The following is a 14,851-nucleotide window of genomic DNA, read 5'->3' as shown; positions in this document are numbered from 1 at the left end:
ATTATGAGTCAAAAGGCAAAATCAGAAGAATACACTGGTACTTTAAACCATGCTAACTGGAAGTAATTTCTCTGTTCATATTTGCACAAAAGTTGTGTATTCTTTCCCCCCCCCCCCATTGTTGCTTCTTTAATAAAAACCCAAAGCAGAAATTGACAGCATTTTTGATCTGCACATCTCTGATTGGCCCAGACAGCCAAAAACATAAAGGCTTCATTTTATTATAAAGGAGTGATGGTTTAAATTTAAAAAGAGACAGGGATAGTAGTATGTTGTCTTTCAATTTGTATCCACTCTGCCTTATGGCTGTTGTGGAAACAGGTGGATTCTTCCAGGTTTGGGCATCTTAGACAATGAAGCTAGAATAATCTTGAACACTATGAGAATGGGACGGCTCTCCAGGGGTTGATGGATTACAACTCCCATCCTTTTTCCACTATTTCTTCTAGCAAGGGCTGAGTTCAAGAACATCTGGAGAACCTTATGTTTCTTACTACTATCAAAATATACTCCCTTTTATATCCAGAATGGGCAAGTTGTGGTCCTTGGGATATTGGTGATAGAGGATGGATGCTAGAGTCTAACAAAATATGGAGTGGAAGGAGCAATCAGAAATATCTACCTTTTAGCTAATTAGAATTATCTTCTTTCCTTGTTTGCTTTGAATTCCAGCTGATTTGATTTCTTTTCTTAAAACCAAAGTACACAAATATGCCTATTTATACTTTTCATTTCTATTATATCCCTGCTTTCCTCCAAGCAGCCAAAGTGATACACATGCTTGTTGTTGTTAGCTACGATCAACTTGACTTTGAGATGGAGACCCTATGAAAAAAATGAAACGCCCAGATATAGGATGGGGGACACTTGGCCCATTGTACATGTCAAAGGGATCTAGGGCCTGAAGCAGACAGGCTAAAAGTGCTGGCTTTGGGCCACGCTGGGGGCATGGTGTTTAGATGACGCATGCCTCAAACACAGCCAGAAGCTGGAGAGCATGCCTGGCTGAGGAGAGCTAGCCATAAAAGGAGTGGGAAAAATCTGCTCTTTGCTGGTGTCCTTTTTGAGACCACAATGGCAGACCGGATTGGTCCCAGGCCTCTGGCCACTCCTTTTGCCCCATCTGCATGACCCCTAGGAGTCCTAGCAGACCACAAGTTCAACACAATGCGGCAGCTTAAATAACCAATACGATTCTAGGCTGCATCAATAGAAGTATAGTGTCTAGGTCAAGGGAAGTAATAGTGCCACGCTATTTTGCTCTGGTGAGGCCTCACCTGGAATATTGTGTGTAGCTCTGGGCATCACAATTCATAAAGGATATTGGCAAGCCAGAGCGTGTTCAGAGGAGGGCAACCAAAATGGTGAAAGGTCTGGAATTCACCTTATGAGGTTTGTGACTTGAGTTTGTTTAGCCATGTTTAAATATTTGAAAGGATGTTATATTGAGGATGAAGCAAGCTGTTTTCTGCTGCTCCAGAAAATAGGACCCAGAGCAATGGATGTAGACTAGAAGAAAAGAGATTCCCCCTCAACATTAGGAAGAACTTCTTGACAGTAAGAGCTGTTCAGCCATGGAATACACTGCCTTGGAATGTGGTGGAGTCTCCTCCTTTGGGGGTTTTTAAACAGAGGCTGGATGGTCATTTGTTGCGGGTGTTTTGATTGTGTTCCTGCATGGCAGAATGGGGTTGGGCGTGATCCTTGATGTCTCTTCCAATTCTATGATTCCATGATCTCAGGAAGTAGGCTCAAGTCTGTGAAAGCTCATGCTACCAGATTCTCTCTTTCAGTTAGTCTCAAATGTGCTACAAGACCCTTTGCATACTGTCTAGTATAGCCAGAGCACTTGGCACTGAAACCACTTGTTACAATTTCACAGACATTGTCTTGTGTATTTAGAACACTGGGCACAAAGGTATGTCTTTTGCATAATAAAATATGTAAGAGACTTTACTATCAATTCTTTCAAGAACTGGATTCAGGAATTTATTATTCTGGCAATGGAAGCTTTCTAGCTCCATTTTCCTCTAGACAATTCCAACCCTCTATTGCTGCACAAGTTTGAAACAAGAAAATTAACCTTTTATTATTTATCTGCCACAGCTCTGCCTTCTTAACAACCCAGTGCAACAGACAAACAAGTTTTTTCAACGCAAAAGACATAAACCTCTGTCTTGCTAGAGGAAAGGGAAGAATAAGCCAACACTCTTTTTTTTTTAAATCAAGAAGGACTGGTCAGAATCAGTTTAATACATACCTAGGCTCAAATCTCCAAGCGCTGCAGCTAGGACTTTGTAGGCACTGGTTTTGCCCCCCATTGGTTCCCCAACAATCATATATCCATGACGCACCATCATCATTTCATAAATCTGCACCAATGAGATGAATGCTGTAATAAATATGTTGTATCACTTAATTTCAACATGAATAAGATTTTATTCCAAGCGGACAAGAGATCCCACTGAGGGGTAAAGTGTAGGACATTCATAACCAAATGGACAATGCATTTTGAACCACTAACTATAAACCTAATTTATTTTGTCTTCGAGTAAACTCTGAACAGACTTGTACTATACTGGCATATCAGCTAGTACATGGGCCATGAACAATACAGCCAATCCTGGATTTTTGAACAAGATTAGGAAGTGAAGATATTAGTGCAACATTTTGTTACAATTTCCACTGATGGTTCTACTTAATGCCTTTTCCAATGTGCAAATATGAAAAATAAAGAAACCTGGATAATTTTTCCAAGAAACCATGGAACGGGCTGAAGATTCATTTTTTCGATATTGTCATTCAGGGCATGGATGAAGAGCTCATAATCGGGTTTGGGAAGAATCACTCCAGGAAACAAATCAGATATGATCCCCTTGAAAAGACAGAAAAGAATGCCATTTAAAAGCACAACTTCCAGGAGCACAGTAGTTCACAAGTTTGCTTCCAGCTGTTAGAAATGAATAGACTCTTTTTTCTTGGATGATTTTTGACAGTCTCATCCAGATTTGTCTGCCTGCATTAATATAGAAACAGCTATTGTTATCGGTATCTAAATGACTTCATCTGTTATCTTACCTGAAATAAAGGAACATCTTGTGCTAAGAATTTAGCCAAGTTAACATCCAGCAGAGCCCTAAGCAATAACACACTCTCGTTTTCATCTGGATACTTTAGCTTCAAGTTTCCTGCTGCTGTCAGGACAGATTTCACAGCACGCATTCCATAATCATAATGATGTTGTGATGATAACTGTTCAGAACAAAGTCGATAGGTAGCAACAATTTTCTGGGCAAGACTGCAGAAGAATATAATATATCACCATTTATGAAGAGCAAGCACCAATTTTAAAAAGGCAACATATCTCTACATGTATAAATACCTGAATGTTTAGAAACAAGTCACTTTATAAATGATTTGGGAGTGGCTCAAAAATATATAGAACCTAGTTGGTGATCTTGGCAAGTCACACACTCTCAGACCCAGAAAATCCCATGAAAGGTTCACCTTAGGGTTGCCATAACCCAAGAATGACTTGAAGTCCTACAACAACAACTAAATGTCAGGTTTTTATTTAGGGAGATTATTTGACTAAAACAATAACAATGAGAACTTATTATTGCTTTGGCCTGTGGCTAAAGCAATCAAGGATAAAATAACTACTAACAACATTATTTTCTGTTTAAAAATATGGGGTTATTACAAGAAAGATGAAATCTTGCCCTGTATCAGTTGCTTAGTTGAAACTACAAAAGGCATTTCAGAGGCAACCGTAAGAGCTCCTTTTCCTAATATACTTTTGCAACACAGCATATTCTTTGATAGACATCTGAAGGGACATGCATCATAATCTCACAATTAGACTATATGAACTATGTAGAGCTTGGAGAAGTCATTCATTTGGACCATACTGGTTAAGGACTAAGGGATTTTAGCACCAAATAATGCACAACACATCCTGTTGAAAATGTTTTTACATGTAAAAGAATCTCTGACTAACATACCTTCTGGAATCAAGGAATCCCATTGAATAAAGTGATATTTCACCAATCAAAGCATAATCTGGAACCATCATAGCTACTGTACGGAATAAAGCCTAAAAAAGTGCAGGAAGAGGGGGGAAAACATTAGCAACTTTCCTTGAGACAAAGAACAACAGCAGATGATTTCCAAGACTATATGAGTATTAATATTCCTACATCTAGGTATTACAGTTCTTGAGTGTATATATGACTTGTTTGATATTGCCTATTGTTCATAATAAATGGTTGTTTAGAAAGAAAAATAAGTAGGCAATTTTGTTCTCAGGGAATGTTTCGATGGAGCAATATTATGGAGTTGTAAACCTATTAGTTCACAGTGAATTGTCTGAGGAATAAGATGCCTTCTCCCTGATACCAGTGTCTATATCCAGACACTTCTTTCTGCCCACATCCAGCCATATTTCTTCATTTTATTTAAGGCCATGGGTTCTCAATTCTACAAGAAGAAGACTCAATTTACCTTCAGGTTATCGGGAAGTTCCGCCCGTCCAGCATACCCAGGATTCATAGTGATGAATACCGCACATGTTGGATTAAGGGAAATCTCTGTGCCTTCAAACATAAATGTTCGGAGCTTTCTAATAATAGCCTGCTGGATACTGAGAATCTGCTGTGCCACCACAGACAGAACTTCAACCTAACAAAATCAATAAAATAAAGTTTAAATTGTTTTTTAAAACTCTCAAACTTATGTAAAGCCTCATATAATCTAGTTGGAATATTGCACAGATTGGTATTTCCACGCTTGTATAAATCATGGTAATTTGGAAATGTGTGATACATTAATGATAAAGTGTATTGTGGACTGCAGCCAGACATTATAGGAATATAGAAAACTACCTTGTACCAAATAAAATCTTTGGTCCATTTAGTTCAGTATTGTCAGCACTGACTAACAGTGGATTCTTAAGCTTAATGACCTCGGTCTTTCTCAGTTCTATTTTGAGATTTGACCCTAGGACATTTTGTACCTAAAGTATGTAGAAATAATAATAATAATAATTACTACTACATTTATTTGTATCCTGCTCTTTTCCTAGAACTGAGATTTGCATCTATCAAAGAGAACAAAAATACAGGTAGCCTAATATGTTTAACTAAACATGAACCCAATTAATGGTATTTACATTGCTCAAACTTTCATTCTGACTGAAGATTTAAAATGAACAAGTTAGACCTCTTCCATGCTTTTAATCATAAGTTTAATGTTTCCAAGGAGCAAATCACAGACTCATAGAGTGGGAAAAGACCTCAAGGGCCATTTAGTCCAACTCCCTGCTGTGCAAGAATACACAATAAATGCACTCCAGACCTTTCACAGTTTTGGTTGCCCTCCTCTGGATCCACTCCAGTTTGTCAACATCTTTCTTGAATTGTGGTGACGAGAACTGGACATAATATTCCATTATGAGGTCTGAACAAAGGAGAAGCTAAACTATATAGGTTCAGTATATCAAAACTTGCACTTTATGTTAAAAATTGAACCGTGTAATGGACTAGGCTGCAGTCCTATCTATGCATCTTGTAAATGCACACCTGGGAATAAATCCCAGTGAGGTCAGTAAGATTTACTTCTGAGCAGACATACATGGGATTGCATTGTAATAGTTAATACATACTCCTATATCATTTTCAGCCACATATCTTGCATATTAGATTTTAGATTGTAAGCCTGAGGGCAGGGAACCATCCAATTAAAAAGATTGTATGTACAGCGCTGTGTAAATTTACAGTGTTTTATAAATAAAGGTTAATAATAATAATAATAATAAAGCCTGAGGGCAGGGAACCGTCTGTTATCCCCTCTGTTGTAAACCACTTGGATTCCCAGTGTTTGGGCGGAATATAAATAAATCCTATTATTATTATTATTATTATTATTATTATTATTATTATTATATCTGAGGATATTTTATTAAATTCAATTACCTCAATTCTGTTGAATTCATCAAAACAGGCCCATGCTCCAGCCTGTGCCAATCCTTTAAAGAATTTCCCCATGGCTTTGTAATCGAGACCATCAGAGCAATTGAAGACAACACACTAAGATAAACAACGTAAAATATTGCTCAAAGTTACCACAATGTTGTTTCTTACAATAGGGCTGCCATAGGTCAAGGCCTGAAGTTCAGGAAGGGTTATTTTATAATGCTAGATCTTGGTTTAGTGTTACATCCAAACTGAACCACTGTCTTGCAGCAGCTCAAAAATGGCACCAATGGAGAATCCTGCTCTATCTTTAACAATTTCTTCAATAAATAGTTACCCCAGAATACTACCTAAATGGATCTAGTTTACATGGGCTCCTCTGATTGCCAGGAAATGATGGCTAGTTATTTACACCAGACCTCTGATTTTCCAAATACCACACATTTACTAACAGAGCCAGGATAGGGCTCCCTCCCTCCCCTGCCTCCGCCATGAACACAACAATTTGCCTACGGTCTTTAGAGAAGGGTAGATATATATTTATATATATGGTACCTGCTTGGCCAGCGCTTTTGCAAGATCTTTGGTTGTTTCAGTTTTGCCAGTCCCTGCAGGTCCTTCAGGAGCACCTCCCAGGTTTAATTTTAAAGCTCCCATTAGTGTCCTAGGACATGGAAGGAGTGTGGAAGATAAGCACCACAAGTACACATAGTAGCTGCACTTTTCAGATGCAAATTGAACCATTGTCAGGTACAAATTTATCTTAATCCTTCATGGACTTCATTATTTACTGGCTCTATTTATAACTATTTTTTTCTCCAATGAGCTCAATGTGGCATGCACCATTCTCTCTTTCTCTTTCACTTTATCTTTACAATAACCCTGCGAGGTAAATCAGGCTGAGAGAGAGACCAGTTGGTCCAATGGGTTCAGCAAGATTTATAGTTCAATAGGAACTAGAACTTTTCTCTTCTAAATCCCAAGCCAATATTCTACAACTACACCAGACTGATCGTCTCCAGTGTGTAATTTTGGTTGCTAGATGTTGATTAATACATGCAGAGACAGTGATCATGATTCATACAGGCTGAGGCATTTATATATGAGTACATCTGTTTGTTTGTTTTGTGTGTGTGTGTTATCTTGGAGAGATAACAAGAGATATCCTTCCATCTCAACATACTATACTGGCCAAAGCTAAAAAGAACAAATTCAGGCATGTGTTCTGAAGCAAAAAAGACATCCATCTCAGGTGGGTCTGTAGTTACAGAATTCTTAAAAGCAGTTTTTCTCCCTCCTTTGAAGTTGCAATCCAAATCTATATAGCCTGGTGAATTAAGGCACTAGGTTGGGGATGCCTGTCCTAAACAGAACAAGTTATCTGTTCCCTGGGATCTGACCATGGTCCTGAAAGAAGTACTACTGACTTCCCTTGTCTCTAGAGTGCGGTACAACAAGCAGCGTACCGGCGCTGGCATTAGGGTTAGGGAGCGCACACCATGTACACGCTGTCATTGATTCTCACTATTGGCTATGCTGGCAAATGCTGATGGACTATAGTCTAGTAGTATTTAGAAGACCCAGAGATGTAAGTGGCAACTTTATTCTTGCATGTTAACATGGCCTCCATCTTGCCAATATCTTAGTTCTAAGTCTGATTTTTGAGTTTTGATATATTTTCCTCCTAATATGGGATTACATGCTCTCCAGTTTTTAACCTGTCCCCCAATCAAATCAAAATCCTAATTATTTATGATACTATGGAAAGTGGGGGAAAGGAAAGGAAGATTTACCTATAGCATCGGTCTGTCAGTGGAGTTATCACCAAACGCAGAGAGTTGCCCAGGTACTCATAGCCATATCTGGCTTCAGTAGTAATCATTCGGACCATCACTTGATCATCTTCCCAGTAATATCTCAGTTGAGAAATCCACTGGAAATCATTCAAATCTGAAATCCGATCTTCAGCCAAGTTTGCAACTACATCCCGTGCTGAAAAACAAAGATACTTCATCAAACACATCCTACATTTTAGGTCAGGAACAACAACTTTCATTTGTGGGATCTGCTTTGTTTTTGACTAAATCCCCAAGGTGCAAATCAGGTTCAACAGGATGCCAGCTTCTTATTTCATATGGCCCCTCTACTGATGCCTTTTACTACTCCCCAGCCCTTCCATTTACCATGGACATCAATGACTGTAAGGGCTCCCAGGGTCAACCGGGCCCCTCCTGACAGCTTTCCTCTCACCAGTTCAACAATTTCTGCAATTTGCTTGTTGCTCTTCTCCAAAAATGCCTATAATAAAAACAAAAAGGGGGCTATTGTATCAAAACAAGTGGAATTTATCCCCACCACCCTCACTTTGTCACATCCCTCACTTTGTTACAGAAGTATCACTGCTTATCAATATAAATGCCTTGGAAGAGGATTCTTAGAGTTCTCATCCAGTTAAAAGCAAATATCGTTTATCTATTTTGTGGATGTTCATTTTTGAGTAAATAAATCTTTTTAAATGTTACCTTTTTGAAATACAGCTCTCAGAATCCCTCAACTAACATGACCAATGGCCATGCCAGCTTAGATGATTCTTGGAGAGGCAATCTAAAGCTTAAATATCCCAAGATATGAATGATGAAACAGATTGTTCAGTTGCTATCCATATACATCCACATCCAAATGTCTTGTAGTTTATATGCAGCAATTGAATTATGCATTCCTATATGCAGAGGTAGAGTTGAGTTCATCATGGTAGGTTAGGCACCGAAAGCTCCAAATCCTGGAATAGTTTGTGCGGCACACATTTTGTCCAAACTAAATCCCCAAACCAGCAGGCCATCCCATGTCTTCTGTTTCATCACAAAATCTAACTGGGGACTTTTGGGTGCAATTTCTTAGCCGCTATGCTGGCACAACCTCTCATTTAAAACCTGGAAACCTGATACGATCTCATGAAGTGCAGCGGCACATGATCAAATAATCCTGTTAACAGTTAAGGAGACTGAGTCTGGAGTGCCTGGAAAAGGATGACCACAAAGCCAATGTACACTGACTTACTTATTTGTATGTAAGTTACAAATATATCCTACCTTTATTCCATTAAAGTCAAAGCAGTATATATGGACCTCTTCTTCCCAACTCTGTGAGAAAGCTTACCAAGATCAAATTTCATGACTTAGTGGAGACTTAACCTATGATTCAACCAGCACTTGTCAAGTCCTGGTCCAGCACTCTGTTAGTTAGAATCAGTCATTACACCACACTGACTCTTTTGGATTTCTGCATGGCAGAATATAAATTAAATAACAACATGTTACATATAACAGCTTAAAACCAGTGCAGAGTCAGGTTTGCTTAAACTTGTTGATTTCAATGGGTTAAGCATGGCTAATTCTGAATCAGATTTAAGCCAGTGTTAAATGTATGATGGAATATTTTCAACATGTAGGCAGATATATTAATAAGGAATTTCAAGTCTTTAATTCTGTGCTTATTGTTTGGGAAAGCAACTAACTATTAACATTCAGCCCTGTAAAACTATTAATTTATCAGGATACACATTTATTTGTTCCCATACAGCCTTCAAACAATTAATACCATAACTTTATTTTTGTTCCTTTTTAAAGCCTTACCGGTAAGGCACTTTTTTTAATAGCTTCTGATACTTCTTTTGTCCAGAAGATGGATGACACACAGATAACAATTTGTCCTGGCCATTGCAACACCCACTTCTTCCGGGGAACCTTTAAAAAAATAACAAATATTAACATAACATTCCAAAATACAAGTATATGTCTAGGACAACATCCCCACCCCGACCAACTCCAAATGTCTGCGATATGTTGCTGATAGGAAGTTATTGGTGATGGTATCACATTAATTTGATTGTGTTCATGGATTCAAGATGCCAAGTAGATCATTATAAGGTATTTGTGGGTTATTTATTACCTCATCATAACCTTCAATGCCCTTTGATATGACATGCCTAATACTGGCCAACATCATTTCTTCTACTTGTGACAGCCATTTCTCCACCATGCCCTAAAAATGAAAAATGAAAACGAGACATGAACAACATAGAGTGTCAGAAGGTGAACATTCATGGTAAGAAAGAACATTTTGCCATCAGAAAGAAACCATATAGACTACCCTTCCACTACCCAATGCCATCCAGATGTGTTGAACCACAACAACCTGGCTTTTCTAGCCAGATGTCGGGCTTTATCACACCAGTCTCCTGTCTTGCCACAATCATGCTAGTTTAAGAATGGAAGCATACCAGTTTAGCATCATTTCTTATGAAACTTTCGTCTATGATAGCATTTTGGTGATCCGTGGTTGTGTGCTCTATTTTCTGTACTGTCAAATGATACCTTTCAGGAGGAAGGGTGAGAACTAGCAATTGTGGCTGGCAACCACCTCATCATGTGAAAAGACCTATCACATGATAGCCATAGTAATGGAATAGCAGTGAGACTGAAAGCCTATTGATTGGTTTTGCCCACCAATGAAAAGGTGCACTATACTAACAAATGGAATGCAAGGCGACAGCAGCAGGACAGACACAGCATCATGTGATAAGTATCAGCCAAAGACAATTTCATTCTGTTAAAACTCCACATTTCTAGCCAGTTTGATAAAGTCCATTGTTTCATTTACAAGTCATATGCCATTTCCTCTGCTGCTTTTCACTTTCTCATTTAAACAAACGAACAAAAAGAATCAGTAATAAAGCTTCAGAAGCATTATCTCAGAAGCATATTTTGATTGCTACTATGTACAATGATAATAATAATGAAACTGAGAAGAAAAATATGAAAAAATTACTTTGGCATGTGCAGGGAAGATTTTCTTAATAAAAGGCACAACTTCTTTCTCAGAGCTGATCATGCCCGTGATCTCCATGTCATCAGTAAATTCTAGTTTTGCAATTCCCTCAAAGCACTTCTTCAAGTGTGGCTGGACACGGAGAGGATCCTTGGTTTCCGACAGAATCTCCAGCAACTCATCATTAGAAAGGAAGAAGAATCTGTTCAAAAGAGATTTTAAGTACAGTTCAGAACAAAAGCTGCATGTGAGAAAAACGAACTCATCACAGCAGATGAATTGCTCTCTAAATATGGCCAATTTACTGAGATGGTTTCCATTAGTGTGCAAACAAGGGATGATTGGGCCATAAATTCATAGGGACACTGAAATACGTTTGGACAGAACAGATAAAAGAGTGCAGGACCAAGATGTATAACACAATGTGTGCACGATAAGAAGGAACAATATGTATATTATCTCAGTGTTTATTCTGTTTATTTCTGTTGCTGTTAATGCAATACAAGTGACAAACCCCTAAAATATATGTGTGTACCAAATGAGGATTACCTTATCTATCCATGACTTTAATGGGGAAGGACCACTGCTTATCTATCTATGACTTTAATGGAGAGGCCAGGTGTCCCAAGCAGGGTGTCCTACTTCATCCAACCACCAAATTTGTAGTTGGATACAAATGGTGGGGAAGACTTTTGCCTAAAACCCTGGACACAGATGACAGTCAGAGTCAATGGATGTGATGGACACTCATTACTATGGCTTTAAAAAGTAAATTAGGTAAATTAATGGGGACTAAAAACATGATGGTTACATCGAGTAAGGAATTTGGGTCATACTGGCTGGGGGATTCTGACCATTGTAGTTTAAAAAAAAAACTTTTCCAAGCTCTATAATATTATCTCCAGGATCAGAGGCAGCATGTTTCTCAATATTGGTCACTGAGGAGCTAAGAGGATGGCAGTGATTCCCTTCAAGACCTGCTTATGAGTTTTTTATTGAATCCCCAGGTTAGCCACTTAGGTGAAACGGGATGTGAGCCTGGATGGAAGCCTACATAAATAGACAGAGCCTAAAAATTGGATGTGGTCTTTGTTTAGATCCCAGGGGTCTCTTTTTCTGTGAAGTGTTCTTCTATAAAGTTGGTCAGGTCTTTTAATATCTGTAGAAAGTTTTCCATGCAGGATAGTACCGTATGTGTCCTGTGTCTCAACCAGTCAACATTTTAAATTAATATTCATTTGCTAGAAACTGGGACTTGTCGATGAACCCACCTTGGAAAAAATAATCTTTTCTTCTCTAAGTACGTATTCAGGCCCTTCTGAATATCTTCCAAAAGCAAATTTGCTTCCTGAAGTCTGTCCAACATTTTCGGCTGCTCAGTGGCAACCAATACTCTGGTGTCTTTCACCTGTTATTGTTGAAACAAACAAATGGTACTGAGAAACTGTATTTTCAGTTTTGTTCTGCAGAACATGTTGAACAGGGGTGGGAAGCTAGGGGATGCATTAGCCCCCCAAAACCTTGATAGCCAAACACACACCTACTATATCTCATTGTAAAAAGAAATATATATATATATATATTTCCCCACAAAATGTACCCAAACACCCTGGAGTATGGGGGCATTATTGTCATGTTTTCATTCCCTAGGACTTCCTCTTCTTTCTTGCCTTTTTGTCTCCTGGCTCTAAAATGGATTGGGCTGCTAGAGGGAATTGGGGGGGACCATTTTGGAGAAAATTAGAGCAAAAAGGTGAGTTTTTTTTGTGGGGGGATCATCCTTGAGGGGAGGAAGAGCAAGGGGAAAGGACAAAAAGGACTGAAAAATCTCAGAAAAATAAAGACCACAACAAACTACAATTCCCAGAATTCCATAGGATTGAGCCATGGCAGTTAGTGGTGTCGAGCTGGATTGTTTTTGTAGTGCGGATGCAACCTGAGTATATTTAATGGACATGGAATGCAAAGTGACTGTTGAATAGAGGAAGAAGAAAAAGGATATGAGTCAGCCAGTCTGACATCCAGGATCCCTGTGTAGGAATGTTGCATGGTTCATAGAGTTGAATTAAGATCTCTTGCATTGCTGGTCCAAGGCTACCCCCTCCTAGGAGTATAGCTATGGATGGTGGGCAAAAGAAGGCATTGTCCTTCCATAAGAATTCTGACTCCATCCCATGAAATTTTCCTTCAGTCCCCAAATTTCTAACCATGTGAAAGGTGGTACTTCTGCTAGTATTAAAATAAATAAATAAATAAATTACAAGTACTTACTGCTTGTACCATGATGTCCTTCCAGTAAGTATCCACTATTTTAAACTTCCTGCCCTCCTCTGGCATCTGAGCAATGATGTCTTCAGAACTGAAGATGGGTTCCAGATAAAGCCATGTTGCCTGGCATTTCAACCAGCCATCTAAAATCTCTTGCATTGTGACAAGTTTATCTTCCCATCTCTGTGAACAGATTATTTCAATTACAGTTCTCCAAGAAAACCTATTTCAGATTCTCACTCAAAGACTAAAGAGTGGACTTTAGTGGACTGTTTTCTCTCTTTTTTCCAAACTGCTGCACAAGTACATTTACAAAACTGCACAACATCACAACAAAACGAAATAAAAAACACCTTGGCCAGATGAGTTCTTTGGAACAAAAGATGAATGATAGAGGTCTCTGGATGGTTTGCAACAGAATACAAATAGAGTCACAGAATCATAGTGTTGGAAGAGGCCTCATGGGCCATGTAGCCAACCATCTGTTCAATGCAGGACCTCCAGCTAAAGCACCTCCAGCAAGTAGATGTCCAGCCTTGTTCTTGAGATATTTCAAAAGTGCAGTCCTGTCACCTGTCAGTCTTCTCTTCACCAAGCCCAGCTCCTTCAATTTTTCCTCGCAGGTTTGTTCTCCATACCTCTTATCCTTGTTGCCCTTCTCTGAACATACACCAAATTGTCCACATCCTTCTTAAAATGCTTCACCCAGAACTGAACATCATACTCCAGATGAGGCCTGACCAGTGCAGAATATAGTGGGACTAATACTACTATATCCTTCATCTTGGAAACTGTGGAGTTTATCACACAGGAGAAATTTCTCTTAATTTTGAATGAAAAGAAAGTGGGGCCAGAACGCATTCACGTAAAGTCGCTAGTTTAGTGATATTACGTGAATGCTCATTGCATTCGAACTGGCTCCCCGTTGCCCAAAAATAGCATGCCATTGCCCGAATTTGCGTGTGGCAGTCTATCACGCAATAATGTGAAACCCCATGATTACGCTTGGACTGACTTCCCATTGCCCGAATTTGTGTGTAGTGGGTTATCACGCAATAACATTAAACCCCATGATTGCGTTGAGATTGTCATTGGATTATACAGGTACTTCCAATTTCCCTTGTCTGATAAACTCCTGTGCTTCTATTAATGCAGGTTAAAAAAGCATTCACTTTTTTGCTGCAGCATCACACTGTGAGCTCATGTTCAATTTATGATCAACAATAATCAAAGGTCCTTTTTGCATACAGTACTGCTGAAACCATGTATTCCCCATCATGTACCTGCACATTTGGTTTTTGTACCCTAAATGTAGAATTTTGCATTTGTCAATTCGATTTCATTATATTACTCTCTGCCCAATGTTCTTGTTTATCTAGACCCTTTTGAATTATGTCCCTATCTTGCAATGTGTTAGTCATCCCTCTCAGTTTTGTGTCATCTGCAAACTTGATGAGGATTTTCTTCACCCCGTCATCATGTGAGATTATAACACATCATGTTCTCACGAACTGAGAATGGACTTAAACTGTTTAAACATGCATGCAAACACACACACACACACTATAAAAAAAATCAGAAGCACAGACAAGTCCTATTTTTCTTTACCCGACACTCTGCTTCAATTGGTTTGATGAATGGAGAACCACACATTGTCTGGGTTTTGACAATGTGATCATCAAGCAAGAGCTGGATGTCATCAATCGCTGAAAGAATGCTGGTATCCTGTAAAAAAATTTTTTTGTTCAGTACAAGGATGCAAGACAGAAAAAGAGAGAGAGGTG

General features: G+C 38.8%; 1 protein-coding gene across 1 annotated transcript in view; it reads right to left on the bottom strand.

Moving 5' to 3' along the window:
- DNAH3 (dynein axonemal heavy chain 3) overlaps nt 1–14,851 on the bottom strand; it is a 65,254-nt gene that overhangs the window by 29,907 nt on the left and 20,496 nt on the right. Inside the window, exons 21-35 of the mRNA XM_042437848.1 lie at nt 14,676–14,792; nt 13,071–13,250; nt 12,071–12,207; nt 10,800–11,001; nt 9,921–10,013; nt 9,605–9,715; nt 8,156–8,270; nt 7,766–7,964; nt 6,528–6,636; nt 5,973–6,086; nt 4,504–4,680; nt 4,005–4,096; nt 3,079–3,298; nt 2,741–2,875; nt 2,261–2,372 (exon numbers count right to left, since the gene is read on the bottom strand). Of these exons, the coding sequence (XP_042293782.1) occupies nt 2,261–2,372; nt 2,741–2,875; nt 3,079–3,298; nt 4,005–4,096; nt 4,504–4,680; nt 5,973–6,086; nt 6,528–6,636; nt 7,766–7,964; nt 8,156–8,270; nt 9,605–9,715; nt 9,921–10,013; nt 10,800–11,001; nt 12,071–12,207; nt 13,071–13,250; nt 14,676–14,792 (2,113 nt within the window). The remainder of the gene's footprint in view (nt 1–2,260; nt 2,373–2,740; nt 2,876–3,078; nt 3,299–4,004; nt 4,097–4,503; nt 4,681–5,972; nt 6,087–6,527; nt 6,637–7,765; nt 7,965–8,155; nt 8,271–9,604; nt 9,716–9,920; nt 10,014–10,799; nt 11,002–12,070; nt 12,208–13,070; nt 13,251–14,675; nt 14,793–14,851) is intronic.

This window comes from Sceloporus undulatus, chromosome 8 (assembly GCF_019175285.1).
Source record: "Sceloporus undulatus isolate JIND9_A2432 ecotype Alabama chromosome 8, SceUnd_v1.1, whole genome shotgun sequence".
Classification (NCBI taxonomy): domain Eukaryota; kingdom Metazoa; phylum Chordata; class Lepidosauria; order Squamata; family Phrynosomatidae; genus Sceloporus; species Sceloporus undulatus.
Note: the sequence above shows the minus strand (reverse complement) of the source record. Positions and strands in the feature narration are given on the sequence as shown.